The 23,950-nt window shown below is 30.9% G+C and overlaps 2 protein-coding genes across 9 annotated transcripts in view; one reads left to right on the top strand and one right to left on the bottom strand.

Annotated features, from left to right (window-relative positions):
* Positions 1 to 2,661, bottom strand: part of LOC111678682 — a 37,634-nt gene extending 34,973 nt beyond the window's left edge. The window contains exons 1-2 of one of the 4 annotated variants that reach the window (XM_046952644.1): positions 2,448 to 2,661; positions 1,483 to 1,813 (exon numbers count right to left, since the gene is read on the bottom strand). The gene's annotated coding sequence lies outside the window, so the exon portion shown is untranslated. The other 3 variants (XM_046952652.1, XM_023440097.2, XM_023440098.2) reach the window with 3 other exon arrangements.
* Positions 2,662 to 4,952: 2,291 nt separating this feature from the next.
* LOC111678692 (protein MON2 homolog) lies at positions 4,953 to 20,099 on the top strand. Of its 5 annotated transcripts, XM_023440107.2 has the most exons (19): positions 4,953 to 5,216; positions 7,655 to 7,786; positions 7,900 to 8,352; positions 11,337 to 11,895; positions 11,965 to 12,106; positions 12,165 to 12,291; positions 12,349 to 13,152; positions 13,210 to 13,422; positions 14,088 to 14,426; positions 14,492 to 14,636; positions 14,701 to 14,981; positions 15,855 to 16,088; positions 16,151 to 16,308; positions 16,373 to 16,535; positions 16,599 to 16,886; positions 16,946 to 17,130; positions 17,199 to 17,693; positions 19,684 to 19,766; positions 19,831 to 20,099. In XM_023440107.2, the coding sequence occupies exons 1-19, from the start codon at positions 5,073 to 5,075 to the stop codon at positions 20,049 to 20,051; spliced, it is 5,166 nt and encodes a 1,721-aa protein (XP_023295875.2). In that variant the 5' UTR covers positions 4,953 to 5,072; the 3' UTR covers positions 20,052 to 20,099. The 5 variants fall into 5 exon arrangements, with proteins under 5 accessions (XP_023295875.2, XP_046807735.1, XP_046807751.1 ...); XM_046951779.1 differs by having other exon boundaries at positions 12,165 to 13,152; XM_046951795.1 differs by lacking the exons at positions 4,953 to 5,216; positions 7,655 to 7,786; positions 7,900 to 8,352 and adding an exon at positions 8,484 to 8,982.
* Positions 20,100 to 23,950: the final 3,851 nt, after the last annotated feature.

Genomic DNA, 23,950 nt, shown 5'->3' with positions numbered 1-23,950 from the left:
TGACTAGACTATAGACTAGACTATAGACTAGACTATTGACTAGACTATAGACTAGACTATAGACTAGACTATTGACTAGACTATTGACTAGACTATTGACTAGACTATAGACTAGACTATAGACTAGAATATATTCTACACTATAGACTACACTATAGACTAGGCTATAGACTAGACTATAAACTAGGCTATAGACTAGACTATAGACTAGAGTATAGACAAGACTATAGACTAGACTATAGACTAGACTATAGACTAGGCTATAGACAAGACTATAGACTAGACTATATACTTTACTATAGACTAGACTGTAGACTAGACTATAGACTACACTATATTACTACACAATAGACTATAAAGAAAAATTAGACTTTAGACTAGACTATAGACTAGACTATAGACTAGACTATAGACTAGACTATAGACTAGACTATAGACTACACTATAGACTAGACTATAGACTAGACTATAGACTAGACTATAGACTACACTATAGACTAGACTATAGACTAGTCTATTGACTAGACTATAGACTAGACTATAGACTAGACTATAGACTAGACTATTGACTAGACTATTGACTAGACTATTGACTAGACTATAGACTAGAATATATTCTACACTATAGACTACACTATAGACTAGGCTTTAAACTAGACTGTAGACTAGGCTATAGACTAGACTAAAAACTAGGCTATAGACTAGACTATAGACTAGAGTATAGACAAGACTATAGACTAGACTATAGACTAGACTATAGACTAGGCTATAGACAAGACTATAGACTAGACTATATACTTTACTATAGACTAGACTGTAGACTAGACTATAGACTACACTATATTACTACACAATAGACTATAAAGAAAAATTAGACTTTAAACTAGAATATATACTCGACAAGAACTAGATTATAAACTAACCTACAGACTACTAGAATATGAAAATTACAGCCAAAAATAAAACCCTTTCAAATTAAAATTCATAGAAAGTACTAATTTCTAAAAAGTTGTTTCAATATTAAACTTTCTTTAAAAAACCTTCATATAATTTGTTTATAGGTAGTAAGTACTTAGTGTAAGTGGTAGATGGTTACAAAATTTCAACCAATTGTTTTAATACTTTATCAAAAACCTACTACCAGCAATATGATGAAACCAACCAATGAAAAGAATAGTTGATATTTATTTGTTTGAAAAAAAAAATAAACAAGAGCAAAATAAACAAAAGACAATAATAAAAAACAACAACAAAAGCATTGAACTAAAGAAAATCAATGAATGAATTTATATTGAATGAATTGTCATAAATATAACAACAAAAAAATACAATATTAAGAAATGAATTGCAAAAAAAAAAACAAAATTTTGACATGCATATATTGACAGTATTAAGGTCAATTGAATTTTTTGTAAACAATTAAAATAAAAAAGAGAAATATACAATAAATTAGAGCAAGAAAAAAACAGAAAAAAAACTCACCTGTTGTAAGACAAGGATGGAGAATGTTATTTAAAACAAGATTTAATAGCGGTTACTTGTAAGATATTAAGTGTATTTGTTGTTCCTAGAGCTAAAGCTGTTCATTAATGTTGTGGTTGTTGTTGTTGCTGTAGAGATTGTTTTATTTTTAATGACGTTTATAGCTGGACCACGGTCAAACATAATAAGCACTTGTCGGTATTTATCGTATACAAAACACCGACGATACACAAAACGAAAGATGACAAATACACCACGAATAAATGAAAAAAAACAAACCAACAACAACTTAAGAAATAGCCAAGGCAAACATTAGACACAGAAAATAAAGCTGAAAATAAAATCTAATAAGAAAAAACAAACGCACATTTGATATTTGTGTATTATTTTGTTCTCTTATCGCCTTTTTTCATGTGTTTTTAGTTAAAATTTCTTATTTTTTTAATTTTTGTTATGCATTTTTTATTAAGAAATGTGTAAACTAAACCACAAATTATTAAACTACATACAAAGTACTAATTTTAATTAAATTGTATAAAATTATTTTATCAACAAAATAAAGAAATTTTAATCATTAAACATTCTTTACAAAGTATGTTTTATTATTTGTTGTTGTTGCTATTGTTATTGTTGTATTTAGTGGGTTACTAAGAAGAGGGTGGTTTTAACAAATATTTGTTGTTTCCCCATACACAATTTTTTTATTTTGTTTTTTTTTTTTTATTATTATTCACGGTATCAGCACTTAAGAAATATTTAAATATTGAACATTATTTAAATAAATAAAATTTAAGTTTATCTTTTAAAAATTTTTCTTAAAATTTTACCTCTAATTATTCATTAATATAAAACAAAATTCCGAATTCTTGAGTATTTTCTTTTAATTTTTCTTGTATATTTCTTCTTCTTAATGCCTTAATTTCCTTTTGCTTTTATATTTTTTATCATTTTTTTTAATTCCTTACATATTTTTATTAAATTTTGCTTGTGTTATTCAGTGTATTGATTTTTGTAATTTTATAATACCACGATGAAATTAATTAAATGAGTATTAAATGGTTTTTATTAGAAAATTAACAATTTGTTGTATTTTCTTATACGAACACACGCACACTCAGTCTTTTTTAGTTCGCTGCTATTAATTTTAATTAAATTCACTTCACCATTCACCACAAATATCTTTCGCAAACTGGAGTTAAAAAAAAAATTGTTGCCCCTAAAAGGCCTGCGTCGACTAAATTTAACGACGCTGGCGGTTAAAACAAAAACATTTTGACGGCGTTTTGAAAGCACAATATGCTGGCTTTGTTTTCAAATTTAACGGTATTCATAAACAGTTGTTTAATGTTAAGGAAACAATTTGTGAAGTAGACATTTTTACTTAATATTTATATTATTAATTTATTTGATTTCACTGCGGGGTATATGATAACTCAGGTCACTATTCTCCAGCGAAAGTCGGAAAAAGTCGAAAAGTCGAAAAAAGTAGGAAATAGTCGAATATAGTCGAAAGTCGGAAAAAGTCGAACAGTCGGAAAAAGTCATGAATAGTCGGAAAAAGTCAAGAATAGTCGGAAAAAGTCGAAAATCGGAAAAAGTCGAAAATAGTCGAAAAGTCGAAAAGACGGAAAGTCAAAAAGTCGACTATTTATAAAATATTAAAAGTCGAAAAAACGACTTTCAATTAAATGAAAAAAGTCGAAAAGTCAAAAAATCGACTTTTCGTTTCAATTATAGAACCCTAGTCTGTTGGCTTATATATGAATATTTATAGACTTAACCAATTAGTAGCCAATGGACCAGTCTATGGAATAAACTCTTTACTATTGTATAAACTACACAGGAAAAAAAATTAAAAAGTCGGAACACAGGATGGAGAAGTGCTAAATCCGAATATGATTTAGCATTTCTTAGCGGTGTTATGTCAATAATCTGTCAACTTTGAAATAACATAAATTGCTACTTAAAAAGTATTAATACTAATTTTTCTTCAAGATATCTTAATTTAAAACTTAAAACATTCTTTAACTACAAACATCTTGACATTATGTAAAAAAATTTTCATACAATTCAAAAAGGATTTTTATGTAAGAAATTATGGCAAATGAAGACAAATGAACTCGAGTTAAACAATTAAATTTGTAATTTAATTCTTGTTCCAAAGACATAAAATATTTTATAAATAGCGACTCAAATACTGCTCAAAAATAATTTTTAGGACACGATATCTTAAAAATCCAAAAATTCCAGATTCGGATCAATTCCTTAGAAAAGTAAACTTTTGTCTCTAAGTGTCATTGTTTAAAAAAGTTATTTATCTTAAGATAAACATTATTGTTTCCATAATTTACAAAACTTATTTGAATCCAAATCATATTGTCTGATCTGTACAACAGCGATTTGTGAACAATATCATTTTCAAGTTTCACGGATTTTCAGATAATGGAAAATGTTTAGCACAACAGGAAGTAACTTCTTTCAATTGGACTTCATATCATACGGATCTTTATACTACTCTTTACAAATCCCTTGCTCAAAGGGAAAAAGCATTAAATTAAATTCTGATTGGAATTAATTTAAATGCTTTATTCCTGACTGATATAAAATGAGGGAAAAATTTATTTATAAAATTTCTATAGATCTATTATCGTTATAAAACAGAAAAACGTTTGTAAGTTTTCTTATTTTTTAAATGGTAAAACGAAAAATATAAAAATTATAAAAACATTTGTATTAAATTGAAATTCATGAAAATTTTCTTTTTAATTAAAAAATTATCAGTAGAATAGAAAATGAAAAAAATTGGTATAAAATATTCTATAAAAATGTTCTGTAGAAAAATCTCTCAGTGTAATACCCACAACTTTACTCTACAATAACTGCCTTACCGACATTATATCGTTAACTTCAACAGAGTTGCATTTTTTGCTAAATAATTTAGGGGTGCATTTTTGAGTATTAACTGCTTTGAAAACAATGCTGTTAACTTTTATATAAGTTTAAATATTAAGTTTTGCTAAATTATAACGGTAATAACTAACTGTCAGATAAAATGCTCAATTTTGCCAATTACAATAATAATAAAATAGTTTAATAGAAATTATTATTCAATTCTAAACTAACATATTTTAAATAAAATTAATAGCCTTTTTCATAATATTGCAGCAAAATTTTATTTCTTTAAAAAAAAATAATTGAAAAATTTTTTGCGGCAGCCAAAAGGTTTGGTTTCAAACGCCGCTGTTAATATCGTTCGACGCAGATCTTTGCTCTTGTTTTGAGGAGACTACGTCAGCTGTCAGTTTGTGAAGAAAATTCCCAATAAGAAAGAAGAAGCGATTTTTTTCATACGTAAATATTTTAACAAATTGAAAAAAAGTGAATAAAATATTTTTTAACACGTTAAAACAAACAAAATTGTAATTATTTTAAGAATTTGTCACTAATTACATATAAAATAATGAAATGCATATAAAATAAATGTGAAATAAAACGTAATAATTAAAAAAATTACATATAGACAGAATACAAATTACAAAACGAAAAGTAAGAAAAAAACAGTGAGAAAAAAAAAACAAGAATAGAAAAAAATGTCATTTGTGCGTACGGCAGCAGCAGCGGGTGCTGCCACGGCAGGCAGTGCAGAATCGGTGCAAAAATTTGTTGAGGCTTTACAGTCGGATTTCAAAACATTATCGCTAGAAACTAAAAAGAAATATCCACAAATCAAAGAGGTGACTACAATGATAATAATGTCTTTATAAATCATGCATAAGTTATGTTATTTGTATTTTTTTTGGTTTGAGAGTAGGTATGTGTTTGGTTATTAGTTATGGAAGTGTGTGGTGACTGCACCCAAATCGAAATAAATTACATATTTAATTTGGTTTTGTTGAGGGTTTACGTGTAAAGTAGTCTTTATGTTAGTTTTTTCCATCTATTAATTTGGGGGGTTGTTTACCTACATGTATGTGTCACACCGAATTTGGGGGACAATTTAGAAGAGTTTGCCGAATATGTATGTTTAATATGCTAATGACTTTCAATTGTTTTGATTATAGTTTTTTGTTGGAAAATTTATTTATTTAATTGATATTGAATTTGTTAAGAAAAATATCAATATTTAAGAGAATTAATTTAGTTTTCTAAAGAAACAAGTGAACCGAACTCCAGTTTTATTGATGTCAATAGGAGTTACTTTCAAATTTAAAGGATAATCCGTTTCCTAATTAATGTTATTCTGGAAAACTTTTTAGAAATGTTTTCTATTTAAGTTTATCCCGTTAAAAACATTAATTCTTTCAAGTATACGGGTCACCGGTGTTTGATTTCACTACATGCTAAAAAGGATAATATCCTGCGATATCCATCAAAAATGATCAATATACAGTGAATCAATTAAGTATTTTGCCTATTGTAAAATATTCTACAATTCTAATAAAATTTTATTTTTTAGAATAGTAGAATATTGATTCTTATTCAATAAATCTAACACTAAGTACCATCCTAGTCACTCTGAGTATGGGGACATCACCATATACCAGTATAAAACTATTACATGATAAAATCCTGATTTTCAACCTCATATTTTGAATGCTTTATTTTATGAATAAGATACAGTAGGCGTATTAGGATCTGGGTAGTTATTCTTAATTTGGGTTGTAAATATTTATAAGTGTATGTATTAGCTGAAAATTTTTGCTTTTGTTGACCTTAGGGTATGATAACCACCTCTATTTTAAAATATCTAAATTAGGTATTTTTCCTGTACTACACAACAGTTTACTTTACATTGGTTCCAAGCATCCTAAGATCTGTTTAGAAGTCTAAATTGAAACATAGTGTTCCTCCTAGTTCGTATATGGATTTTGGAGAAGATAAATCAGGAGTCCAATGGTTTTCATTGGATACAAGTCGCTTCCCTTTGGTAGTTAAAGATTTTGAAGCACCACTCAGTGCGTTTTTATACCCTACACCACTATAGTGGGGAGGGTATTATAAGTTTGTGCTGATGTTTGTAACATACAAAAATATTGGTCCAATACCCACCTTAAAGTATACCGATCGATTCAGAATCATTTTTTGAGTCGATTAAGCTATGTCCGTCCGTCCGTCCATGTAAACCTTGTGCGCAAAGTACAGGCCGCAATTTTCAAGATAAATTTGGCACACACGCTTTTCTTGGCCCAAGGACGAAGCCTATTAAAAATTGTTGAAATCGGTCCATTATTTCGACTAGCCCCCATACAACCCCCCAAATAGGGCCTTTTGGCTTATAATTAATTTAAAAGATCTATTATGTTAACAAAGTCGACAAAACTTAGTTTTATAGAACTTTAAATGACACTACCGATTTTTGTAAATATCGGGCTTCATTTGACCCTATCCCCCATACAAACTCCCCTTCAGAAAATGACTTAAAGGTCAAAATTCTTTTAAATTCTACATAAATAATATTGAAGAAGACTTAACTTCCCCTACCAACATTTTTAAGCATAGGGCCATATTTTGTCCTACTCCCCTTTGAGCCCTCTTAAAAAAATCTCTTTTTTTGCCAAAAAAAAAGTAAAAATGTTCCGAAATAAAGTTAAAAAAATAAACCAAATGCTTTATTTTTTAAATAATCCCTATTTTTAACATACATACTGACAGGTGTAGGGTATCATATGGTCGGCTACGCCCGACTATACATTCATACTTGTTTTAATTGGAAAACATAAATTTACTTTTTACATGTTTTTTCCAATTTTATTTATGAACAAAAATCTAAATTTTCTTAAAAAAAGATAGGCAAAAAACTTAGTTGATTCACTGTACGTCAAAATGAAGTGTATGGTAAAGTCATATCCATAAAAAATCTAGCAATTTAGTTTTGTGCGTGAAAAGGTTTAATTCGAATATTTTTCTAAGCCGAATACTTTTATCCAAACCGAACATGTAATCTCTTGGCACTACACCACAAAATCTTTGGCTTACTTAAATAAATTGCCCATTAACCAACAACTCTATGTAACAAATCATAAATAATTGATTTTCTTTTTCTCAGTTTATTTGTCTTTCTTTCTTTTTAAGTATTTGCCTTGATTATTGACATAATTATTTATGCTTATTTTACTTTTTGTATTTATATAACAGTATGTACATATGTGTGTGTTTATCTTCTTTTTTTTAGTCCTGTGAAGAGGCAATTTCAAAATTATCCTCGGCCGGTTCAAATCAACAGCAATCTGTTTACTATACTGTCAATCAAATCTTATACCCTTTGGTTCAAGGATGTGAAACGAAAGATTTAAAAATTATAAAAGTAAGTCATAGAAAACAACGAATAACAAAAAAACAATTTATAAGTAAAACATTATCTTATCTTTAATATTTAATTTAAATATTTTTTATATTTTTAACATTTTTTTGTCCTAGTTTTGTTTGGGCATGATGCAGCGTCTTATTACCCAGCAGGTGGTTGATCAAAAAGGTGCACGCTATATAACCGATGCCTTATGGATGTTAATGGAACATAATATAGAAGAAGTTAAAGTTTTACAAACTGTTACCCTCTTACTTACCACCAATACCGTTGTACATGGTGATACTTTAGCTAAATCTCTTGTTTTATGTTTTCGTCTTCATTATACCAAAAATTCTACAATTGTTAATACTGCTGGAGCAACTATACGTCAATTGGTGTCATTGGTTTTTGAACGTGTTTATTTGGAAAAGGATTCTATAACATCGTTACAACAAAAAGATTCTGCTGGTAATGTTGTAGAGATTGATGTTAGTGATAATAGTATTGGTGGTAATGGTTCGAATATACCAGGAGCTCCTCATGAAATGTCAACATTTGCTTCAGATGCCTTTTTCTTGTTTCAGGTAATTCCCCAATGGAATAATAGTTACAAACATTTATTTCTTTTTTTTTTCTGATAAAAGGTTTAACTTTTTAAGGTGTTTTTGTTGTTGTTGTTATTTATCAACATTTGTTATCAGTAGTTCGCATTGTTTTTGTTTGATTATAAATATTTCATTTTCAATAAACTGTTGGAAATTTATTACATTTTTTCATCGTTAACGTAGAGTGTTGCTTTGCTTTTATTATCATTTCATCATAATATTGCAGTTAATCAACATGTAACGTCACATGTTTTTTTTCATTTGTGGAGTAGAACTATTGCAAACATGTGTATTTACATAGATTTCATTGGAATATTTAGTATTTAATTACCTTAGTAATCTATTATTTTTTTATATATAGCTAGGGGTCATTTTTATTAATACAAAAGGAACTAGATTCGAAATCAAGCAGTACTATAAAGTGCTATGTATCGCTATTTAGAAACCAAATTCATATTTATTTATGGAATAGAATAAGAAAGAATAGGAAGAAAGCTCCTAAATTCGTGCTAATTACTTCTTTTTCTATAAAAACCAAGTTTCATACTCATTATATTCTAGAGAAACTGGTTCCAAATTCAGCGTATTTTATTGAAGAGGCAATCTATGGTAACCGCTGGATGATGATAATTGAAAAACTGTGTATTAATTCATCATTTATATAATTTTTTGAAAAAAGTCGAAAATTCGAATTTGTTAATAAAAGTCAAAAAGTCGAGAAGTCTGAAAGTCGAAAAGTCGAACAAAGTCGAAAAAAGTCGAAAAGTCGGAAAAAGTCGGAAAAAGTCGAAAAGTCGAAAAGTCGAAAAAAGTCGAAAAGTCGAAAACTCGGAAAAGGTCGAAAAGTCGAAAAAAGTCGAAAAGTCGAAAATTGTAGAAACAATTCAAAAAGTGGAAAAAAGTCAAAAACTCTAAAATAGTCGGAAAAACTCGAAAAAAGTAAAAAAATAGTAGGAAAAAAGGCGAAAGAAGTCGAAAATAGTAAAAAAATCGGAAAAAGTCGAAAAGTCAAAAAAAGTCGGAAAGTCGGAAAAAGTCGAAAAGTCAAAAGTCGTAAAAAGTCGAAAATTGTAGAAACAAGTCAAAAAAAGTGGAAAAAAAGTCAAAAACTCTAAAATAGTCGAAAAAACTCGAAAAAAGTAAAAAAAATATTCTGAAAAAAATCGAAAGAAGTCGAAAATAGTAAAAAAATCGGAAAAAGTCGAAAAGTCGGAAAAAGTCGAAAAGTCGGAAAAAGTCTAAAAGTCGTAAAAAGTCGAAAACTTGGAAAAGGTCGAAAAAAGTCGAAAATTGTAGAAACAAGTAAAAAAAGTGGAAAAAAGTCAAAAACTCTAAAATAGTCGGAAAAACTCGAAAAAGTTAAAAAAGGCGGAAAAAAGTCGAAAGAAGTCGAAAATAGTCAAAAAATTGGAAAAAGTCGAAAAAAGTCGGAAAAAGTCGAAAAGTAAAAAAAAAAATCGTAAAAAGTCGAAAATTGTAGAAACAAGTCAATAAAAGTAGAAAAAAAGTCAAAAACTCTAAAATAGTCGGAAAAACTCGAAAAAAGTAAAAAAATAGTCGGAAAAAAGTCGAAAGAAGTCGAAAATAGTCAAAAAATCGGAAAAAGTCGAAATAAGTCAAATGGTCGGAAAAAGTCGTAAAGTCGACTATTTATAAAATACTTATAGTCGAAAAGTCTAAAAGTCGACATTTAATTAAATGAAAAAAAGTCGAAAAATCGACTTTTCATAAAATGCAAAAAGTCGAAAAGTCGACTTTTAACTAAATGAAAAAAGTCGACTTTTAACCAAATAAAAAAAGTCGAAAAGTCATCCTCATGTGGAATATGGATAGCATCATCGCATGGTGATGGCGAATGTTGATTTTGGCTTGTCACTGGTACATGTTCGGAACTATTACATATAGAGATTAGATTGGTAGACTGGCGCATTTTGGAACATCAGTTGGCGAGGAGTGGCCATTAGTTGAAGTTTGAGCTTTAATATTGGTTGACAATAATTGGTCTATGTGCCTCTTGAATATGTAACCATCGTCCAATTTAACTATCTACTGTAGTCGTCCCATTTTCCTAACTATTGTACCCAGCCACCATAACGATTTGGTGGGAATGTAATACCGAGCTTAAACTCTTTCTCCCACTCATTATTGTCTTGATGCAATGTGATCCAAGCGACTTCGAATTTGTCGACCTAAGAACAATTCTGAAAGCATTTTACCGTTCTTCAGTGTGTAGTTCTATATTGTAAGAGAATAACTCTTATTTTCTCCTGCATGGACGATGACTCGTTAAACATAGCTGCTAACTTATTTTTTAAGGGTTTGTATGTTCAGTGAGGCCATTTGTGACTTCTGAAATATACCGCAATCCTGGCAAAACGATGAAAATGTATTACTTTTGAAAATCGTCGCATTGTCGGATATCATTACGTCGGTTTAACCGTTTCTTGTGAAGATGTTGAGAATAATTTCGATTGTTGAAGCTAACGTTGGTGCTTCCGTACATATGCCTACCTCTATTCATTTGGATTTAGCGTCTACTACCAATAAGAAGTAGTGAACTTGATAGGGATCCGCATAATGAATATGTATACGTTCCTAGTTGTTGTCCGGCTCTTCCCAAAGTGAGCTTTTACAGGTTTACTTTTCATGGATGCACAACCTGCACAAGCTCGTATCTGAGACGTTTCTAAAGTTTAAAAACTAATTAACTAACTAACCAACTAACTAACTCACTAACTAACTAAATACCTAACTACCTAACTAACTAACTAGCTAACTAACTACAAATTCATTTATTTAATGTCAAATTCAGGCGCGGATCCTTCAGAATTTTAGTTTTTTTTACTTATTTTGTTTTTTCCTTTTCCTTTTTTATATTTTGTATGAAAAATTTTCGTTTAAAGTTCAATTTCATTTAAAATTAAAAAAAAAAACACTTCGACATTAACCTACTCTCTTTATAGGATCTAGTACACTTGGTCAATGCTGATCCTCCTCTTTGGCTAGTGGGCATGAATGAAATGACACGTACATTTGGCTTAGAACTTTTAGAAGCCGTTCTTACAAATTTCAGTGCCGTCTTTCATGAAAATCGTGATTTTCGCCTACTACTCAAGGAACGCGTTTGTGCTTTGGTCATTAAGCTCTTCTCACCCAATGTTAAACATCGTTCATTGCCCACCCAAAATGCCAACGGCAATACACCAAACGATAAACCATACTTTCCCATTAGTATGCGTCTTCTCAGGCTGGTGGCGATATTAATACAAAAATATCATACTATACTCGTGACAGAATGTGAAATATTTCTATCGTTAATAATCAAATTTCTAGATCCCGATAAGCCTCATTGGCAAAGAGCTTTAGCACTGGAAGTAATACATAAATTGGCTACAAAACCATCGTTGGTGGCATTCTTTTGTAAATCGTATGATTGTAAGAATCATGCAACAAATATTGTGCAGGATATGATAACGGCATTGGGTACTTATGTGCGTTATTCGTTAATAAATTCCGCGGCATGTAAGTAGTGGAGAGGAGATTTTGGTAAAAAGTTAGATCTAAAATTTGTATTTGTTTTTATGTTTCTAGTATTGAATGGCCAACAGAATGGTGCCCAACAATTGAACTCATTAACGGCTCACAATTCAAATAATCAATGTGGTTTTGTATTTCGTGGAGCCTATATGCCGCTGGTGGCCACTTTTGCTCCTGGTTTAGCAAAGGCAGTGTAGTAAGTAGTTGTTACATGAAATATTTTAAAAGTATTGCTTATTTTTTATTAATAACAGCTTGGAAATGTTGGATAAATTGGAGGCTCCTAATATACCCGACAGTTATGGCATTTCAGTGGCCTATGCCATACTTTTAGATATAACACGCTCCATAGGAGGAGTTATACAACGTACACCAGAAGTGGTAATTGATATTATATTAAAGCTACTTTTTACAGTTAGTAATGGTTCTATTTTCCAGCATCCCACACATAATATGGCTGTTATTACCGAGGAGGAGCATAAACCTTTATGTCTACAATTAATAAATTCCAGCTGGTCTGGTTTATTATCAGCATTTGTACCCTTAGTTGATGCTTCAATCGATGAAGCCACCACCGATAACATTTTAAAAGCCATGCAAAACTATGCCGCCTTATGCGGCATTATGGATTTACTTAATCCTCGAGATGCTTTCATAATGGCCATATGTCGTGCTTCTTTTCCACCCCATTATGCCATGTCCATATTTGCCAATAATCCACATATGGATGTGGATTTACGCTGTCATACCCGTTCGAATAGTCAAGATTTAAACAATCAATTTATGAGCACTTGTCAGGATACGGGTGACTTTCGCCAACAAATAGTGGCAGTGGGTACACCACTGCCAAGTGCTTCTCTACCGCACAGTGTAATGCAGGCACCCGTTATGTTGACCACCAAAAATCTACAGTGTATGCGTGCTATATTGTTTTTGGCTCATAGTAATGGCAGTATTTTGGGTACATCATGGCATATTGTCTTGCAGACTCTTCAGCATTTGGTCTGGATTTTGGGTTTAAAACCCTCAACCGGTGGTAGTTTACAAGCATTCCCCAAGCCCGCTGTTGAAGCAAATGTGGGCATACAAACAGCCGTAATGGCTGATCTACCAGTATTATCACAAATGTTAAGTCAACTCTTTGAATCAAGTCAGTATTTAGATGATGTGGCCTTACATCATTTAATCGATGCTTTGTGTAAATTGTCACATGAAGCCATGGAGTTGGCTTATGCTAATAGGGTAATTATTAGGGATTTTATTAAGAAATCTGTGAAATTTTAACTGTTTTTTTTCCAGGAACCTTCTCTATTTGCTGTGGCCAAACTGTTGGAAACTGGTTTGGTTAATATGCCTCGCATAGAGGTATTATGGCGTCCTTTAACCAATCATCTTTTGGAAGTTTGCCAACATCGTCATATACGTATGCGTGAATGGGGTGTAGAGGCCATTACTTATTTGGTGAAATCTGCTTTACAATATAAACATAGTCAACCGTTAAAGGAGAATATGGTAAGTAGAGATTAATTCCGAATCTATTTCAGTTGTAGTTCCAGTTCAGTGCTAGTTTAGTTCTAGTTCAGTTCCAGTTCAGTTCTAGTTCAGTTCTTGTTCAGTTCTAGTTCAATTCTAGTTCAGTTCTAGTTCAGTTCTAGTTCAGTTCTAGTTCAGTTCTAGTTCAGTTCTAGTTCAGTTCTAGTTCAGTTCTAGTTCAGTTCTAGTTCAGTTCTAGTTCAGTTCTAGTTCAGTTCTAGTTCAGTTCTAGTTCAGTTCTAGTTCAGTTCTAGTTCAGTTCTAGTTCAGTTCTAGTTCAGTTCTAGTTCAGTTCTAGTTCAGTTCTAGTTCAGTTCTAGTTCAGTTCTAGTTCAGTTCTAGTTCAGTTCTAGTTCAGTTCTAGATCAGTTCTAGATCAGTTCTAGTTTAGTTCTAGTTCAGTTTTAGTTCAGTTCTAGTTCAGTTCTAGTTCAGTACTAGTTCAGTTGTAGTTCAGTTCTAGTTCAGTTCTATTTCAGTTCTAATTCAGTTCTAATTCAGTTCTAATTCAGTTCTAATTCAGTTCTAATTCAGTTCTAATTCAGTTCTAATTCAGTTCTAATTCAGTTCTAGTTAATTTCTAGTTCACTTATAGTTCAGTTCTAGTTCAGTTCTTAAATTTCTCATCCCTTTTTTTATAACAGAATTTGCAAACTATGCTCCTAAGCCCTCTCTCTGAACTGTCAACCGTTCCCCATGCTGATGTACGACAAAGACAATTGGATTGTGTATTACAAATTTTAAATGGAGCCGGTGAGATATTATCATTTGGTTGGCCAGCTATTATTGAAATAATAGGAGCTGTTAATGAACATCATGGTGAACCTCTGATACGTACAGCATTTCAATGTTTACAACTGGTTATAACGGATTTCTTGACTGTTATGCCCTGGCGTTGTTTACCCTTATGCATCAGTACAGCGGCCAAGTTTGGTTCACAAACACAAGAATTAAATATTTCCCTAACAGCCATAGGTTTAATGGTAAGTTTAAAAATTTCAATGTTTAAGATTAACATTAAATTTAACATTTCTATTGTTAACTTTAGTGGAATATATCGGACTTTTTCAATCAAAATCAAGACAAGCTAATGTCTACCCAAGTGGATGATTCCACTATATTACCAGATTTTCCTGGTACTGTTAAAATGCCACAATTTGATAAGTTATGGATGTGTTTATATGCTAAATTAGGTAATTATATTTTAATTATATAAAAGTGGAGAACAAATAAGTAATTTTAATTATTTTTTTAAAGGTGAACTTTGTGTGGATTCACGTCCTGCTGTGCGCAAATCCGCTGGCCAAACTTTATTTTCTACAATATCGGCTCATGGTAGTCTTTTAAATCCGCCCACTTGGCAGGCTTTAGTTTGGCAGGTTTTATTTCCTTTGCTAGACAATGTCAGAGCTCTTTCTAGCTCGGCTAGTAATGAGAAAGTCGATGCTAGTGGCAATATTTTAATTCATCATTCCCGTAATACTGCCCAAAAACAATGGGCCGAGACACAAGTTTTAACACTGTCAGGTGTTTGCAGGGTAAGTTTTTTTTTTGTTAAATTCTATTGATGTGAAGATCAATTTTAGAATACTAACTTCTAAAGATCAGTGTCTATAGAAATGATAGATAGATTCGAGTTTATGGAAGATCAGTGTATATATAAAAGTATATTCTACATATCAGCGTCTATAGAAGACGGTATTCTACAGATCAGTGTCTATAGAAGACGGTATTCTATAGATCAGTGTCTATAGAAGACGGTCTTCTATAAATAAAAGTCTACAGAAGACTGTCTTCTATAGATCAGTGTCTTCAGAAGACGGTCTTCTCTAGATCAGTGTCTATAGAAGACGGTCTTTTCTAGATCAGTGTCTATAGAAGACGGTCTTCTCTAGATCAGTGTCTATAGAAGACGGTCTTCTCTAGATCAGTGTCTATAGAAGACGGTCTTCTATAGATCAGTGTCTATAGAAGACGGTATTCTATAGATCAGTGTCTATAGAAGACGGTATTCTATAGATCAGTGTCTATAGAAGACTGTCTTCTCTAGATCAGTGTCTATAGAAGACAGTCTTCTATAGATCAGTGTCTATAGAAGACGGTCTTCTATAGATCAGTGTCTATAGAAGACGGTCTTCTATAGATCAGTGTCTATAGAAGACGGTCTTCTATATATCAGTGTCTATAGAAGACGGTCTTCTATAGATCAGTGTCTATAGAAGACGGTCTTCTATAGATCAGTGTCTATAGAAGACGGTCTTCTGTAGATCAGTGTCTATAGAAGACGGTCTTCTATAGATCAGTGTCAGTGACGGATCTATAGGCCCATATCTGATATAATGCGTGGATCAGTGTATATAGAGGATGTTCTTTTCTTCGTAAATTTTCTTAAAAACTTTATATCCTTGCAGGTTTTCAATACCAAACGTGATTTAATACAAATGTTGGGCGATTTTGATCGTGCCTGGTCTTTAATATTGGAATTCATACAAAATGCTGCTTTAAGTAAAAATGGTGAAGTATCATTGGCAGCTTTAAAATCTCTGCAAGAAATTATGTATCATAATGCGGATCCCAAACAGTGTAGTAGTGGCGATAAAGCGGGTGGTGATAAAACCAAATTGAAAAGTGAAGAAATTTGGAATGTAAGTAACGGTGTTTTGCAGGAAACATGAGATGATTTTTTTTATTGTAATAATCTTTAAAGATTGCCTGGAAAATTTGGCTTAATATTGGCATGGAGAGCACAAAAATGTCGGCAAAATCTCAAGACTCAAGCCAAGATGAATTCTATATACCAAGCCAGGCTTATTTGACAGCATTAATGCAAATATTCCCAGCCATATTTCAGCAAATACAAAAAAGGTGAGTGAGTTATGTTCTTTACAAAAGAAATAAGGAGTTTTAATCTCGTATTTTTTTTTTGCAGATTTAAACCAACTGATTTTGATAAATTTTGTACAGTCCTAACCAATGCCGTTTGTATACCCGTACAAACCGAAGCAGTTCCTTATATAATGTCTTCAGTATCGGATTCATTATTAACACCACTACACGATAGCATTCTAGAATGTATGGAATTGATACAAAAGGTTAGATTTTTTTAGATAAAAATTAATTTTATTTTGACTAAATTGAATTTCTCCTCCCTTTAGGAAGCCACAAAAGATGAATCCAATTTGAGTCATATGATTCCTGCTATATTCCGTCAATTGTTGGTATTTAGCAAATTTGCCTGTACGCCACCCACTTTGCAGGTTAGCGAACAGCATAAATATACCAAAACAACGAATCATTATGGTAACAATAGTTCAGTGGAGGTGGTTAGCATGAATTACATACCATTTGGTGAGAAATCCATTAGCATATGTGTAAAATTGTATCAAACTACCGCCATGGAGGAATCAGTTATGCAGGAACATATTTTACATGAAATAATTAAGGTACTGCTCTTAATGCATAACAATTTTAAATCTAACTTATCAATATATTTTCTACTTAGGCTTTACGCACTCCTTTGGCTATGAAATATAAATGTTTGGCTTCTAGTACTTGGAAACTAGCGATCTCAAGTTTAATAACTGTTCTACATACCGGCTTAAAAGTGGCCAGAGCGAAACCTAATCATTTTACTGGCATGTGGGATGATTTAGCTGATACTCTAGATAAATTTTTATTCCCTCAAAGGTTGGTGTTTAGCTTAAACTTTAACGAGTTTACTTTTGTTTTTATAATCTATTTTATTTCCTCATTAGTGTCTGCACCATTGAAGATCGTGGCCTTGAAGAAATTGTCCTAGACGAAACCATTGATTGTCAAGTTATTGAATTATTACGTGACGAAGTTTTGCCTTATGCCCACGAAATGCCTCATCAATTTATTATGCAAATTGTGGTATTACTTAATAAGGGCTCTATACATTCCGCTTCTGATACAAATATTTGCTATGAATCCGATTGGAAATTACGTGAAATATTTGCCAAAACATGTTTTGAAACCCTTTTGCAATTTTCTCTCTTAGATGATAATTGTAATAATAATCGCTCCTCGATTTCGAATACATCTTTGGCTTCAAGTTCTGCAGTAAGTGCTTTAAATGCTAATATAGCTAATGCAGTTGGTGGTGCGGGTAGTGGTGGTAAAGATTTTGCTGGTCGTTTGGCTGTTACCGCTTTGTTACATCGTTTCCAGGAGGTGCTGAAACGTTTTAACGATGACGAACGACAGAGTGGGAAATGTCCTTTGCCAAGGTGAGTTTTTTTCTTATAAGATCGTTTTCTACAGACTCTAGTAGATACAAGCTTATCTTTGTTCTATAGCAAATCGTCATCTATAGACTCTGATGGAAAATCATTTTTAATAGACATTGTTCTATGGGAAATCGTTTTCTATAGATTTTGATCTAAAGAAGATCCTCATCTATATACTCTGATCTATAAGAGATCGTAATCTATAGACTTTGATCTATAGATGATCGCACATAAACGTTCGTATTCTATGGGAACCAATAGAATACCGTCTTGTATAGATTATTGCATTTCAATTCGAAACGAAATTTTCTCCGTTGGCAACTTTGGTATTCCGCCATATAAAAAACATAATTACGATCGAAATTCAGAATACACACAATCGTAAATGAAATTGATTCATCTTTTTCTTACGATTCAGTTTTTTGTTGGAAAACTTTTTTTCGATCATTGCGTAACTGAAACGTAATCGAAATGCAGAATAAACTTTGGCCTATAATCTATAAAAGAATTCGTTTTTTACGATCTATTGAAGCAGTAGCATTATCTAGTCTATAAAAAATTGACATCTAAAGTCTCATTTCTCTTCGGGAATCTGATCAAGATCATCTTCTATAGACTCTCGCCTAAAGAAGATCGGTATTTAAAGACTATTGAAGATAATCATCTTCAACAAGACCAGTGAAGATTGATATCTTCATATATAGAAGAGTGACTTCTATAGACATTAGTCTATAGAAGATTGTCTTCTATAGACATTAGTCTATAGAAGAGTGTATTCTATAGACATTAGTCTATAGAAGAGTGTATTCTATAGACATTAGTCTATAGAAGAGCGTATTCTATAGACATTAGTCTATAGAAGAATGTCTTCTATAGACATTACTCTATAGAAGAGTGTCTTCTATAGACATTACTCTATAGAAGAGTGTTTTCTATAGATATTAGTCTATAGAAGAGCGTATTCTATTGACATTAGTCTATAGAAGAGTGTCTTCTATAGACATTACTCTATAGAAGAGTGTCTTCTATAGACATTAGTCTATAGAAGAGTGTCTTCTATAGACACTAGTCTATAGAAGAGTGTCTTCTATAGACATTACTCTGTAGAAGAATGTCTTCTATAGACATTAGTCTATAGAAGAGTGTCTTCTATAGACATTAGTCTATAGAAGAGTGTCTTCTATAGACATTAGTCTATAGAAGAGTGTCTTCTATAGACATTAGTCTATAGAAGAGCGTCTTCTATAGACATTAGTCTATTGAAGAGTGTCTTCTATAGACATTAATCTATAGAAGAGTGTCTTCTATAGACATTAGTCTATAGAAGAGTGTCTTCTATAGACATTAGTCTATAGAAGAGTGTCTTCTATAGACATTAGTCTATAGAAGAGTGTCTTCTATAGATATTAGTCTATAGAAGAGTGTCTTCTATAGACATTAGTCTATAGAAGATTGTCTTCTATAGAAGGGTGTCTTCTATACACATCAGTCTATAGAAGAGTGTCTTCTATAGATATTAGTCTATATAAGACATTAGTCTCTCATTAAACTCTTCTCTACAAAAGTAGTCATCTTCAGATACTCATCTACAAAATATCGTCTATAGACTACAGTCTTGAAAATCGTTTATCTTTCTTTTATCGTCACTGGTCTATAGAAGATCGTCTTCCGCAGATACTGATCAATAAAAGATCGTACTGATCAATAAAATAATGTCTTATGTTAACACAGATCTATAGTAGTCCTATAGATACGAATCTGCAAAATATCGTTTTTCACAGACAATGATCGTTATAGAACAACATATTCTAAAGATAATTTTCAATAGATACTCATTTTCTATAGTATCTTCTACAGACACTGATCTTTAAAATATCGTGTTCAATAGATAGAAGATCTTCTGGAGACAGTGATCTGTATAAAATATACTTTATTTATTAGACAGTAACATATTAACACTTCTCTTTTATACATTCATAAACTCTTACAGATTTCGTTTATCGGAAATATCGTTTGTTTTGAAAGCCATCGCCACATTGGTAATCTCTATGAAAAAGGCACCAGCCTCTAAAGGTAATTTAAACAAAAGATGTACAAATACATTGTTTTTTAACAAACAATCATTCTAATATTACAGTTAATAAACCCGCTTGGGATCAACTAATTGGTCTCTATCCCTATTTAGTGGATTGTACCACAACCACCTCACCCGAGGTATCACGTTCTTTGAGAGAAGCTTTACTACAATATACCGATTTATTGCAGGCGCCAAAATGTTTAACTAACGATTCCAACAATACCAATATTTCCCCAACAAACGAATTGACAACACAACAACAATCGAATGGACAAGAGTGAAAAATATTTTAATGTTTAAGCTAAACTAAAAAAAAAAACATTTTAAACCAAAACTCTTTCAAAACTTATTTTGAGACTCGTAATATTTATTTATTTTTATTAATATTTTTTTAAATTTTGTTTTTAACAAAATCCCAAAAATTGCAAATTTAAGTTTAAAATTTTTAATTCCAAATAAAAGAAAACCGAAGCAAAATAATAAAATACATTAAATAAATATTTTAGATATTAACTTAAAAGAATAGGATAAAAAAATAAACAGCAATTATACATAAAAACTTTATATATATAAACAAATATTAAAGTAATAATTAACCAGCAGGTTTTAAGGGAAATGGTTTTAAAAATTTATTTTCCCCAATTAAAAAATATTCCTTGAGCTCGAGAAATATTTTTTAATTAAACTATTAATTAAATCTATTTTTCCCATCAAAATATGCTTAATAATTATACTCTCTTCTAAACTGAGCAGATTTTTAAGGGGTTGAAGATTTAAACCTTATGTTTTGGTTTGATTTCTAACTAAAATCTAAAAGTTTGACTGGTTTGGCAAGAGGTTAAAAATACAGTGACAACCAATACACACTTATTTCAATGATTAACTGTTAAATATTTCTTTATTGACTCAAAATCTGGTCTATAGTTTTCGAATGGTATCGCCCTAAACTAATGAGAATTCCAAATTTCAGTATCTTCAGTTTTCAACACTTGTCTTTAGAATGATGTCTTGACTAGCCTATATAAAAGTGTCGTCTAAAGATTCTAGTCTATAGAAGAGTGTCTTCTATAGACATTAGTCTATAGAAGAGTGTCTTCTATAGACATTAGTCTATAGAAGAGTGTCTTCTATAGAGATTAGTCTATAGAGAGTGTCTTCTGTAGAAGTCTATAGAAGATTGTCTTCTATAGACATAAGTCTATAGAACAGTGTCTTCTATAGACATAAGTCTATGGAAGACTGTCTTCTATAGAAATTAGTCTATAGAAGAGTGTCTTCTATAGAAATTAGTCTATAGAAGAGTGTCTTCTATAGACATTAGTCTATAGAAGAGTGTCTTCTATAGACATTAGTTTATACAAGAGTGTCTTCTATAGACGTTAGTCTATAGAAGAGTGTCTTCTATAGATATTAGTCTAAAGAGGAGTGTCTTCTATAGACGTTAGTCTATAGAAGAGTGTCTTCTATAGAAATTAGTCTATAAAAGGGTGTCTTCTATAGACTTTAGTCTATAGAAGGGTGTCTTCTACAGACATTAATCTGTAGAAGAGTGTCTTCTATAGATATTAATCTATAGAAGAGTGTCTTCTATAGACATTAGTCTATAGAAGAGTGTCTTCTATAGACATTAGTCTATAGAAGAGTGTCTTCTATAGACATTAGTCTATAGAAGAGTGTCTTCTATAAACATTAGTCTGTAGAAGAGTGTCTTCTATAGAAATTAGTCTATAAACAGTTTCTTCTATAGAAATTAGTATATAGAAGGGTGTTTCTATAGATATTAGTCTATAGAAGAGTGTCTTCTATAGACATTAGTCCATATAAGAGTGTTTTCTATAGACATTAGTCTATAGAAGTGTATCTTCTATAGACATTAGTATTAGGAAGAGTGTCTTTTATAGACATTAGAACAGTGTCTGCTATAGACATTATAAGAGTGTCTTCTATAGACATTAGAAGAGTGCCTTTTATAGCCATTAGTCTGTAGAAGGGTGTCTTCCATATAGATTAGTCTATAGAGAGTGTCTTCTGTAGACATTAGTCTATAGAAGAGTGTCTTCTATAGACATAAGTCTATAGAAGAGTGTCTTCTATAGACATTAGTCTATAGAGGACTGTCTTCTATAGACATAAGTCTATAGAAGACTGTATTCTATAGACATAAGTCTATAGAAAATTGTCTTCTATAGAAATTAGTCTATAGAAGAGTGTCTTCTATAGACATAAGTCTATAGAAGAGTGTCTTCTATAGACATAAGTCTATAGAAGACAATTTTCTATAGACATAAGTCTATAGAAGGCTGTCTTCTATAGACATAAGTCTATAGAAGGCTGTCTTCTATAGACATAAGTCTATAGAAGGCTGTCTTCTATAGACATAAGTCTATAGAAAATTGTCTTCTATAGAAATTAGTCTATAGAAGAGTGTCTTTTATAGACATTTGTCTATAGTCTATAGAAGAGTGTCTTCTATAGAAATTAGTCTAAAGAAGAGTGTCTTCTGTAGAAATTAGTCTATAGAAGAGTGTCTTCTATAGAAATTAGTCTAAAGAAGAGTGTCTTCTGTAGAAATTAGTCTATAGAAGAGTGTCTTCTATAGAAATTAGTCTATAGAAGAGTGTCTCCTATAGACATTAGTCCATATAAGAGTGTCTTTTATAGACATAGTCTATAGAAGAGTGTCTTCTATAGACTTTAGTAGAGTGTCTTCTATAGACATTAGTCTATAGAAGAGTGTCTTCTATAGAGATTAGTCTACAGAAGAGTGTCTTCTATAGACATAAGTCTATAGAAGGCTGTCTTTTATAGACATAAGTCTATAGAAGGCTGTCTTCTATAGACATAAGTTTATAAAAGGCTGTCTTCTATAGACATAAGTCTATAGAAGGCTGCTTATAGAAGAGAGTCTTCTATAGACATTAGCCTGTAGACAAGTCTTTTCTATTGACTTAATTCTTTAGACGAGTGTCATTTATACCAGTCTACAGTGGATTGTTTTCTATAGACACTTATCTAAAGAAGAGGGTCTTCTATAGACACTATTCTATAGAATAGTGTCTTCTATAAACACTAGTCTATAGAATGGTGACTTGACTAGTCTATAGAAAAGTATAGTCTATAGATTCTAGTCTATAGAAGATTTCTTTCTAGATGCACTTGTCTATAGAAAAGTGTCTTCTATAAACATTGGCCTGTAGAAGATAGACTTCTTTAAACACTAGTCTATAAAAGAATGTAGAAGACACTATTCCATAGAAGATTGTCTTCTATAGACACTAGTTTATAGAAGAGTTTCTTCTATAGACACTAGTCTATAGAAGACACTAGTTTATAGAAGAGTGCTTTCTATAGACACTAGTCTATAGAAGAGTGTCATTTATAGACACTAATCTAAAAAACATTGTCTTCTATAGACACTAGTCTCTTGAAGAGTCCATAGAAGAGTGTCTATAGAAAATTGTCTTCTAGAGATACTTTTCTTCTACAGACATTAATTTAAAGAATACTGTAGACACTAGTCTATAGAAGAATGTCTTCTATATACTACACTAGTCTGTAGAAAATTGTGTTCTATAAATACTAATCTTCTATAGACATTCCTCTAAAGAACATTTAGTGTATTCTATATATAAAAGCCTAAATTCTTTTTTTGAATACCTTATTTGCTAAATAAAACCTAAATTCATTTCAAACTCTCACTGTATTTTTAAAGACAACAAAAACTACTTATTGAAATTTTTTAACAATTTACATAGTGATTTAATAAAATAAAACTTAAAAATAACAATATATTTTGACATTTTACCTTTTTAAACAAAATAATAATAAAACGATATTTAATATTAAAAAGAAAAACAATAAAAATCGAAAATCTAAGCATTTTATTAAAAATATTAAAGTAATTAATAACACAATTTAAAGAAGTACCTTTTATCTTACTTTCCTTTAATTATTTAAAATGTTATTAGTTAATATAATTTTAAATATTCATAAATTAAGTTTATATTATTTATATTGGCGCACTATTAATAATAGTTTTCTGCTTTTTTTACGTTCCCTCAAAAGTAGACTTTAATATTTTGTTTGATTGTTAACAATATTTTGATGATTTTATGACAATTTAAGCTTTAATTTAGTTAAATATCTTTTTTATTATTAATATTTCTTTGTAACTAAAACT

The sequence above is a fragment of the Lucilia cuprina genome, chromosome 2 (genome assembly GCF_022045245.1).
Source record: "Lucilia cuprina isolate Lc7/37 chromosome 2, ASM2204524v1, whole genome shotgun sequence".
Lineage (NCBI taxonomy): Eukaryota > Metazoa > Arthropoda > Insecta > Diptera > Calliphoridae > Lucilia > Lucilia cuprina.
The sequence above is the reverse complement of the archived record's forward strand: the minus strand, read 5'-3'. Positions and strand labels throughout refer to the sequence as shown.

What these genes read in the sequence shown, in the direction of transcription:
- LOC111678692 (XM_046951779.1), top strand. Translation starts at nt 5,073, where the DNA reads ATGTCATTTGTGCGTACGGCAGCAGCAGCGGGTGCTGCCACGGCAGGC. An exon ending in GTTAATAAATTCCGCGGCAT is followed by an intron (nt 11,896 to 11,964) that starts GTAAGTAGTGGA and finishes TTATGTTTCTAG; the next exon opens with TATTGAATGGCCAACAGAAT. An exon ending in TTTCAGCAAATACAAAAAAG is followed by an intron (nt 16,309 to 16,372) that starts GTGAGTGAGTTA and finishes TTTTTTTTGCAG; the next exon opens with ATTTAAACCAACTGATTTTG.